At 37.9% G+C, this 10,614-nt stretch overlaps 1 protein-coding gene across 1 annotated transcript in view; it reads left to right on the forward strand.

The window, feature by feature from the left end:
- Positions 1 to 10,614, forward strand: part of SKAP1 (src kinase associated phosphoprotein 1) — a 261,116-nt gene that overhangs the window by 48,667 nt on the left and 201,835 nt on the right. The window contains exon 4 of the mRNA XM_006774412.2: positions 3,845 to 3,870. Coding sequence (XP_006774475.1) covers positions 3,845 to 3,870 — 26 coding nt within the window. The remainder of the gene's footprint in view (positions 1 to 3,844; positions 3,871 to 10,614) is intronic.

Below are 10,614 nucleotides of genomic sequence, written 5' to 3' on the forward strand. Positions count from 1 at the left end.
TAAGATAAGATTAAATACTGAATGTGCTAATTTTTAAATTATAGTTAGGAAATAGAATTATTTTTCTTCCTAGATATTTCCAATATGAGGATAGTTACAGTTGTTTGTTTCACCTCCTTAATTTATTATTAGAGTGCCTGTTCTGGAACTAGTTGCTAGGAATGGTAACTTTTAGCCTTATTTACTAACTGTGTGATTATGGGCAAGTTATCTCACCTCTTGATGCCTCAGTTTCCTCATTTAGAAAATGAACATAATAATACAGTTAGAGTTGAAGGGGGAGTGAGTTAATATAAGAGAACTGCTTAGAACAGTGTCCAACAATGTGTTCAAAATATCTTAACATTGTTATTATTATCATAATCTTGATGAGCTGGGGCTCATCAAGATTCCCTCAATACAGTGGGTTCAATTTATTTGTTGTACCTTTAAAGTTCAATTAAAGGGGATTGAAGGAAGGGTGAAAAGATGAAGGGGATTGAAAAATACAAACTTCCAGTTGTAAAATAAATAAGTCATAGGAATGTAATGTACAGCATAGGAAGTATAGTCAATAATATTGTAATAACTCCGTAACGTGACAGATGGTTACTCCACTTACCATGTTAAACACTTCATAAGGTACATATATAAATATTAAGTAATTATGTTGTACACCTGCAACTACTATAATATTGTGTCAACTATACTTTAATAATAAAAATAAATTAATGTTTAATTGAAACCTGTTTAATTTAAAGCATGTATCACAAACTTTGCCTTGCACATAATGTTTAACCCTAAATGTTCAAGACTATTTTGTAGAGTAAACTTAATGTTGTGGACTTTTATTCTTTCATTTTCATTTTTGGAAGCACAAGAAAAAAATGTATTTATTTTGATTGAATGTGAAGATAATCATCATCAGTATGGTTTTAGCATTTTCTCTTTGCTCATTTCGTACTCTTCTTTTCCTAGTTTCAAATCTTATTTGCATGGACCTGATAATGTTGAATATGTCTATTATAGAGGAGTGATAGCTTCCCTTTCACATAGAAGCCAGAGCTTCAAAGAGAAGATTAAAGAAGTATCTGTCATCTGTATGCACAGGCCTGATATGAAATTCTCAGAGACTTTTAGGATAAACACAACTGTGTGTTTGTATGCTTTTTCTTTCATATACTTCTAATGTGGTCTTTGCATTTGGGTTCAAAATTTTTAGTTTCAGACTTGTTGGGGTCTCTGGCTAAGGGATAATTGTTTTCAAAGTGAAGGATAAGAATTAGAAGATTTTGGCAGGATTTGACTAAATGCCACCTAAAGAGTGTAGAATTCGCTGGTGTGGAATCATCTTTCCAGAGAATGTGATGAAGGCAACCACAGGATATGTTTAACAAGACAAGATCAAGGCCTTAAGTGTGTCCAGCAGAGAGTAATCCATGGCTCCTCCAGTGAGGGATGAGGTTGCTCACCTTTTGGCCTTGCCATTTAGAAGTAACCTCTGTGAACCGTGTGTGTGTGTGTGTGTGTGTGTGTGTGTGTGTGTGTGTGTGAGTGAATAGACTTTCTTTAGGGTCATTCCTAATTAATACTTAGAGTAAGAGGAGAGGGAAAAAAGGTAGGGTAACAGGATAATTTTATAACTTCTGAAAAATATGGGAACTAACATTCCACTTCATGTCATCTCATTTCAGTTCTACATATGATTTTTATTGACAGATATATTTAATTACAGTATTATCAAGAATAAAGCAGATTCTGATTTTTAACATCAAGATAAACCCACTGTATTTGATACTGTTAAATCTAATCTTTTTTATAATAAGCCATTTTAAGTCACAGCTAAATGTTCAGGCATTTAAGCACCCCCCCGCCCCCCGCCCAACACACTCACACACACGCACACACACGTGCGTACACACAGACACACACGCACACGCACACACACACGCACACGCACACGCACACACACGTGTGAGCGCGCTCATTTGCTCGCACCCTAATTTCTATTTCTATTGAATTAGAGGTTGGTTAATGATTGGAATCAAGGGCTTGGGCGGTGCCTCAAAAGAAGATGGAAAATAGAAGGGGAAGATGACAGAGTGCCCAGCCCTTTTAGGATCAGCTTGATTAGCTGTATTTTACAGAAAGGAGTTTTATGGAGAACTCTTCACAGTGGCCAGCGGGTACAGTGTGGAGCTGCGTTGTCTGCTGGGTGGAGACTGACCCGTCATGCCAGTTCCCGTTTGCATGTCCCTACATCCACATGGGCGCCTTCCGGGATGTTACAGCTTTACATTTTCCTCCCCTTTCTCCTCTTCTTCCCTCTTTTCTTTTCCACTGCAGCTGGCAAAGCTGTCTTTAACTTTCCCTGCCATCTTACATTTCCCTTCACCTGGCTGCCAGTCCAGAACCGTTCTGGGAAAGGAAAGGAAAAGGAAAAACCAAGCATGAGGTTTCTTCTCCATCTTCTCTTCCTCATCTCTGATCATTTCCCACGGATTCATTACTGGATTATGGCAACATCCGCCCCACTGATTTCCTTCCTCTCCACTTTCTGAATTTTTATCTTATTAACAAATAACCTAGGTACTCACTGGGCTAAAGTTTCTCCCTAAAGTGGTCATACATTATTTCAGTCACGTATGTACTGGAAGATACACAATGATCACCTATGCCCTTCTGTTAGTCTTTTTGAGGGGGAGGGGCGGGTAATGGATTCTTTTAAGAATTCGATAAAACTGTGACTCTCTAGCCAAGGGGGAAATGCTCATATGCACATATAAACTCTTGGGAGGTCAAGATGAAGATAAGAATTACTCACTCTACGTAGTGGTATGGGAGGGTCACTATGTTCACAGCAAGAAATAACATGTGGTGATTGTAAGCGAGATTGGACTCTGTTGAGAAATGAGTGAGAGGTGAGCAAATAAAGAGATAGGCAAACTTTGGAAAATTTCACTGTGATGTGAGGGAAAAGAGGACGGCCAAGATGGAGGGATATGAAGAGGGTGAGGGAAGGTTTGCTTTATTTTTATATTAACAAAATGCTGATGGAAAGTGCGAAATTGAGAGGCAGAGGTTGATTATATACAAGAGAAAATCAATATAGAAATAACGTAAGCTTCCTGTGAAGGCAGGAGGAAATGGGATCCAAAATACAATAGACTTTTGTGGGTAGCCACCATACAGAACATTGTTTTGGAGGGAGGGGGATGCAATTTAGATTCCAAGTAAGTGACTTAAAAATGATCCTTCCTGCCACTGCTGTTTCATTAGTTTTAAGGCTTTAAGGGTTGTCAGTTTTGCCAATCATTTCCCAAAATAAAAAAAGGAGATGGCAGGCTTCAAGAGCCTCAAACTTGGCTCAGATACTAAAATGTTTGATGACCTTGTCAGTTGCTCATGCTTGACCTATAAAATTAAGAAGAATTTAGGCCCAGAGGTATTTGAGGATGTGTTGCGGGGCGGGGATGTATTGGAGGTGCCACTGGCATTGGATATCCAGGACCAGTGATGCTGGTTGTCCTATAATACAGGAGACAGGTTGTCACAAACAAAGAATTGTCCTGCTCAGTGTCTGTAAGCTCCTATGAGAAACCCTGGTCCATGGCTAGCAAACCTCTTAGGACATCTCCAGCAACGTGGTCCAAGTTATCTAAGGAGTTACAGTGAGTTCAATGCTGCTTTCAAGCCTTCGAGGCTCTCCCAAGTCCCTTGGGTTCTTATCAAAGTGGGTAGTAGCTTTGGCTAGTTACCGACTATTTAGCAAGCTTTTTGGACTGGGTGCTATAGCTACCATAGGCCAACCCAGATTGAGGAATACAGGTTTGACTGTATCTCCACTCTTTTTCTTGTTTTTCAGGTACTACTGGGATTTTCAGCCCCCAGGTGAGTGCTCGGACGACTTATGGTTTTACCCTAAGAAGGTGGAGACGGTATTGTTTCCTTCTGTCTCGTCTATAAAAGCTTCTCCACAGAGTAGCATTAGCCATTTCTGAGGAAAGTTAGTGGAGTGTTTAATTAACCTTCATCCTGCTGCCCCCCTCCCCCTGCCCTGCCTTTTAGCAACAAGGGTCTTTGACGCTTCCTCTGTCTGAGTGGATTGGTGCTAGATCATTTTATAGAACTAAAACTATAATATGCTATTATTTCTTGAGCTTTGTTCGAGGCCAACAGGATCCACAAGCATTCAAATACAATGGTAGCCAAGTCCATCATCAAAACCTTGGGAGGGCTCCAACGCGGCTAATCCTTCATTTGCTCCAGAAAGAAATTCCAGTGTGTTACCTCGCCGATCACGGTGCTCTTCCACACAGCCTGCCTGTCTGGCAGAAGAGAAATGTCAGAAATGGAGCAGTGTTGAAATTCCCACTAGAACAGTGTTATCACATTTTAATATGAGCCTCGCTGCAGCCTCGGAGCGTCTAATTACTTTCAAACCATTGTTTTCCTGCCTTGGCTTGATGAACCCAGCAGCTGGCATGATTCTAAAAAGTACGACAGACAGCTGTGTGCAAGATTAAAGAAAAGAAAAAAAAAGGACAGGATTGGAACACATTTTTAAAAGGTTCAAAATTAGAAGATTTTTTTTTTCTGAATTCAAACAGTTTGAGGGGATGTCTTTAAAGTATAGGCTTTCCTTCTGTTCAGTACTCTGGTTGAGAATATTAGAAACATCCTTGTGAATGTTAATTATCTTACCTTATTAGAAGTCGAGATTTGTATTTTCTCAGATAATCACCGAAAGGAATAGACCAAATTTGCAACTACTTTGTGAACTGTTTTTGCGCTATAACTCTTTAACCAATTGTAAACTTGCCCCATACTCCTTATTCTTTTACTGTCACTATATCTCATCTCAGTGAACAGTCATGCCTTAAAAAAATTTAAGTTGTGCATGATGATACTAGTTTTATTAACATTTTAATTTTCCTAGCTCATACTTTGTTTTCATGTATTTCAAGTTTTTTTAAAGCCAACTTTAACACATGAAAATATTATATTTCTAAAGCTTCTTAATTCTTGTAACTTAAAGTCATACCATTTATAGTATTTTGAATAATATGATGTGTGGTTACTATATATCTCACTGTCCTAAAACATTTATGGCAAAAACATAGGTTGAGAATAGAAAATTATATGAACGCAAAATGTGAATATGCTATTCAGGGAATGGTCCTACAGTTCAGGGTTTAACAGATGTTAACCAAAATCCACAGGGGCCGGAACATGAATGTGAACTGGCAGAAATGAATGGAACTGCGAGGGTAGAATTAATTACCTAAAGGAGAAATAAAGAATTAGTGTCAGAGATGTGGTATAATAATATGTTGAGAAGAAAAAATAATTTTGGAACTTAACACAGGAGACTATCTGGAGCTAAAAAGACAAAGGGCCCATCTTACCAGATGCTAATAATAGTGGCATGGCAGTCCTCTTCCAGCACGGGGCAACTTCTACCCAGCCTTTCTCTCTTATTGAAAAAAAGAGTTTATTTAGAACAGAAAACTATTTACCTATTGGCAGTGGCAGAATATATGTAGCAAAGTCTTTGCTTATTTGGAAATACTAGTACATGTAAAGAAAGATCAAGTAGCAAAACCCGTTGTTTTGCCCACAGCCTTGCTCTTCCCTAAGACATGCTTTTGGGGCAGGGGAGGGAGAATGCCCTTTACCTTGAAGCCCTTTTGAACAAGTCTTAGTTCACTGTGTGCTTCAGAAACTGGTAGAGTGGGTGGGTACAGGTGTATAGGAGGTTCTATAGGTCAATTTAGGATTATACAAAGAAAAGGAATGTGTAAGAAAGAGACCAGTTAGCGGAAGAATTGTTAAAGCCCTGGAAGACCAGGTAGTATTGGGAAGGGAGTGAGAAGGGACAGAAATGATAGCCCCAGACTCTCCTAGCATTTGTATCTGTGGCAGGATCTTCTGTGTAGGGCAGTGATGGCGAACCTTTTGAGCTCGGCGTGTCAGCATTTTGAAAAACCCTAACTTAGCTCTGGTGCCGTGTCACATATAGAAAATTTTTTGATATTTGCAACCGTATTGAAACAAAGGTGTATATTTTTGATATTTATTTTATATATTTAAATGCCTTTTAACAAAGAAAAATCAACCAAAAAAATGAGTTCGCATGTCACCTCTGACACACGTGTCATAGGTTCGCCATCACTGGTGAAGGAAGATGATGGTGAATTTTATTAACTCTGCACACAAAATACACTCGTGTGTTCTTCAGGGACTAAACCGGAGTCTGGTGCCTGGAAGGAAAATGGTCCTTAATTAGAAAAAAAATCCCTTATTTATAAAGCCCTTTGGTAGCACATATTTAAACATATGTTTATGGTGATGATTCAGTACCATGTGCGGCAAGAGGAACCTTAAAAGAAAGCCGCTTGCCCAGACATGGAGAAGGATTGCAAGCAACGTTTTTCTTATCAATCCCAGGTTTTCCATTCAATCCCATGGTTTAACGCGCTGGAGGAGTAACCATTGAATAGCATCGGGGAGAGTCTTATTCCTGTTCTGGAAAAGAAACATGCTTGACAGAAAGAGCGTGGGGGTTGAGGCTTGGCAGACCTGGGTTCAAAGCCCTACTGCACTGTTTAGCTAAAGGTCATTTGACCTTAGCAAGTTGCTAAATTTCTCTGACCCACAGTTTTCTTATCTATAAAACAGGGATTGCACCAGGCATTGTGCTAAGTCCTTTACATGTATTACCGTATTTAACCCTCAGAACATCCCTACGAAATAGGTGCTATTAATATGCCCATCGACAGATTTGGAAAACTGAGGCACAGAGAGGTTAAGAGGCTTGGTCAAGATCGGGCCTCTCAAGGATTCCAACTTGGTCAGTGTAATTCTGTAGCATACTTTTAAATATATAGAAACCATTTATTGAGATAGAATTCATATACCATAAAATTCACCCTTTTAAAGTGTGTGTCATTGGTTTTTAGTATAATCACTGAGTTTGTGTAACTATTACCACTATTAATTTTAGAACATTTTCATCACCCTAATAAGACACCTGTACTGATTAGTAGTTCCAGAACCCCTGCTCTCCATGGTCGATATCGTACTGCCTCAATGCAGGGTTGTTATGTGGACTAGTTGCAATATGCGTAAGCCCTAAGCATGGTACCTACACATACTAAACAGTAAGAAAATTTAGTTGAATGTATGATAGTATCAATGGTAATTTTTTCCCTCATATTTCGACCCAGATTTCCTTATTGGTCCACTGTCAACTTCCTGAATTATGTTCATTAAAAAAAAGAATGAAACATAGAGAAAATAAAGCATAATCCAAATATTTATTACTTTAATTAGAAGGGACATGAATGAAAGAGCTCTTTGAATGAGCTCAAATATGATTGGAGAACATGGGAAAGCCTTTTTATTTTTTAAAATATTTTTATTGATTTTTAGAGAGAGGAAGGGGGCAGAGAGAGAGAGAAAAAAACATTGGCTGGGGGCGTCAATTGGGGGAAAAGGAGACATACGTAAAACTTTAGACAATAAAAACAAACACACATCGATGTGAGAGCAGAACATTGATCGGCCGCCTCCTGCATGCCCCACGGGGATCGAGCCTGCAACCCAAACATGTGCCCTGACCGAGAATCTAACCAGCGACCTCTCAGTGCATGGGATGACGCCCAACCAACTGAGCCACACTGTCCAGGGCACCTTACTTTTATTTTTAATAAGACATAGATTCCCTTGATATTTCAAGTCATGCTTACTTTAAGAACTTTCATCCACTTAATTTTTCACTTATAGTTGCAAAGAAAACTCATTGGAATCTTTGCCATGGAACTTTTACCATTTCACTAATCAAACATCTAAAAAAAAATGATTGTTCAGATGTCTAAACAATAATATTAGTTTTTCCTTTTACATATGACCACAATAGCATTTTATCGCTTGAGAAAACTGACTTACTTCATTTAGTTTAGTTTCCCCTTCTGTAAAATAAGTTAATTATTGCCAGTTGTAATTTAAATTTCATGGCAATAAAACCATCTTCACACGTATTAGAAAAATTGCCACCATGGACCCAGACTCTAAAGCAAATGGCACAATATTTAAATAAAAATTTTAAGAAGACTGAAAATGTTGTAAATGTGTATAACAAAATCCTATTTTGTTGGTCCAGTGATCACTCATATTACATTTGTGATAGTGGTAAACGTGGGCCAGGGAAATTTCTTGCCAACTTGAAGATTCTGCATGGTTAGCAGCAGTGGTTCTCAACCTTCTGGCCCTTTAAATACAGTTCCTCATGTGGTGACCCAACCATAAAATTATTTTCGATGCTACTTCATAACTGTCATGCTGCTACTGTTATGAATCGTAATGTAAATATCTGATATACAGGATGGTCTTAGGCGACCCCTGTGAAAGGGTCATTTGACCGCCAAAGGCATTGCGACCCACAGGTTGAGAACCTCTGGCATAGAGGGTTTCTGAGAAAGTTATTCAGTATATTTCAATATGAAAAATTTTCATTCTGTGACCATTAAAATATATATATTGAAATTGCAAGCCTATATCTCTTGTCAAAGCAAATTTATTCCTAAAAATATGCTTGCCAAAAGCAAATAGTGCATAGTGGAGTAAGGTAAATATTATTATAAAGCCACATTAACTATAGATTAAAAGAGATGTGTCACTATAAAAAGTGATATCTATCAGAGAATTAGAAATTTTAACACTGACTGGATATTTTATATTAAAGAGGAGATGGAGGAAGGGTTAGGGGCAATAAATGGTGATCCAAGGAGACTTGACTTGGGTGGGAACGCACAGTACAGGGTACAGATGATGTGTTGTGGAATTGTGCACCTGAAGCCTGTATAATTTTGTAAAGCATTGTCACCCCCATAAATCCAACAAAAAGGAAAAAATTTTTTAAAAAGAATCTACTGTTAATTTTTTAGGTGTGACAATGCTTTATGCTTATGTTTTTAAAAAGAGACCTTATCTTAGAAGAGATTTGCTGTGATATTTAAAGATAAAGTGGTACTTGGCTGACATATTATTTAAAATAACTGAGGAGGGGAGAGAAATTTTGAGGTGGAGTTGTAGATAAAACAAGTTGGATCATAAATTGACTCTTGTTGAAGCTGGAGTATGTATACCTGGGGGCTTATTATACAGTTTTGCCTACTTTTATACATGTTTAAAATTATCCATAATGCAAAGATAAAAGCAGAGAGAAATCCAGGTTGCGATTAACACGTTATGCGCCCAGTCAGTCACTAGTGACAGACACTATACTTTCCATCCGGAAGACAAAACAGGCTGGGCGCTTAACGTGTTAATAAAAAAAAAGTGCCATTATTCTTTTATTTCTATTGTGAGACCTCATGCATTAATGCATAAGATACTTCATGTATCTTGAACACAAAATACATAAAGTAGTTAGCTGTTTTTTGAAAAAGCTGTTGTTTCAAGTTTAATGTTTTGTGATGAAAGACCTAAATTTGAATCCTGACTCCTATACTTAACAAGCTGTATGAGCTACAGCAAGCGACATAACCTCCTCATTTACAAATTCTTGCTAATGATATCTACTTCACAGTTACTATGTATGAGTTGTAATGAGGTTTTTTTTATTAATTTAAATTCTTTATTGTTTAAAGTATTACATATATCTCCTTTTTCCCCCATTGACCTCTCCCCTCCCACCCCCTCCCTAGCCCAGCACATACCCCCACCCCCACCCCCATCTGTGTCTATTGGTAATGCTCATATGCGTGCATACACGTCCTTTGGTTGATCCCCTACCCTACTCTCACCACCCACCTTCCCTCATAGGTTGGACAGTCTATTCGATGCTTCTATGACTCTGGTTCTATTTTTGTTCATCAGTTTATCTTGTTCACTATATTCCACAAATGAGTGAGATCATGTGATATTTATCTTTCTCTGACTGGCTTATTTTGCTTAGCATAATGCTCTCCAGTTCCATCCATGCTGTTGCAAATGGTAGGAGTTCCTTCCTTTTTCCAGCAGCATAGTATTCCATCATGTATGTTGATGGTAGCCGTTCTGACAGGTGTGAGGTGATACCTCATTGTTGTTTTGATCTGCATCTCTCGTATAATTAGTGACTTTGAGCATGTTTTCATATGTCTTGTGGCCTTCTGTATGTCCTCTTTCGAAAAGTGTCCATTTTTTAATTGGATTGTTTATCTTCCTTTTGTTAAGTTGTATGAGCTCTCTATAAATTTTGGAGACTAATCCTTATCAGAGATAACATTGACAAATACGTTCTACCATGCAGTGGGCTTTTTTATTGTTTTGTTGATGGTTTCTTTTGCTATGCAGAAGCTTTTAATTTTGATGTGGCCCCATTTGTTTATTTTCTTTTTAGTTTCCATTGCTGTTGGAGCTGTATCTGTAAAGATATTGCTATGACAAGTGTCTGCTACTTTGCTGCCTATGGCTTCTTGTAAGATTTTTATGGTTTCCCATCTTACGTTTAAGTCCTTTATCCATTTTGAATTTATTTTTATGTATGATGTAAGTTGGTGGTCTAGTTTCATTTTTTTGCATGTATCTTTCCAATTTTCCCAACACCATTTATTGAATTGAGAGACAAGAGTCACATAATCATATCAA

Source organism: Myotis davidii, unplaced genomic scaffold, assembly GCF_000327345.1.
Source record: "Myotis davidii unplaced genomic scaffold, ASM32734v1 scaffold327, whole genome shotgun sequence".
In the NCBI taxonomy this organism is placed as follows: Eukaryota; Metazoa; Chordata; class Mammalia; order Chiroptera; family Vespertilionidae; genus Myotis; species Myotis davidii.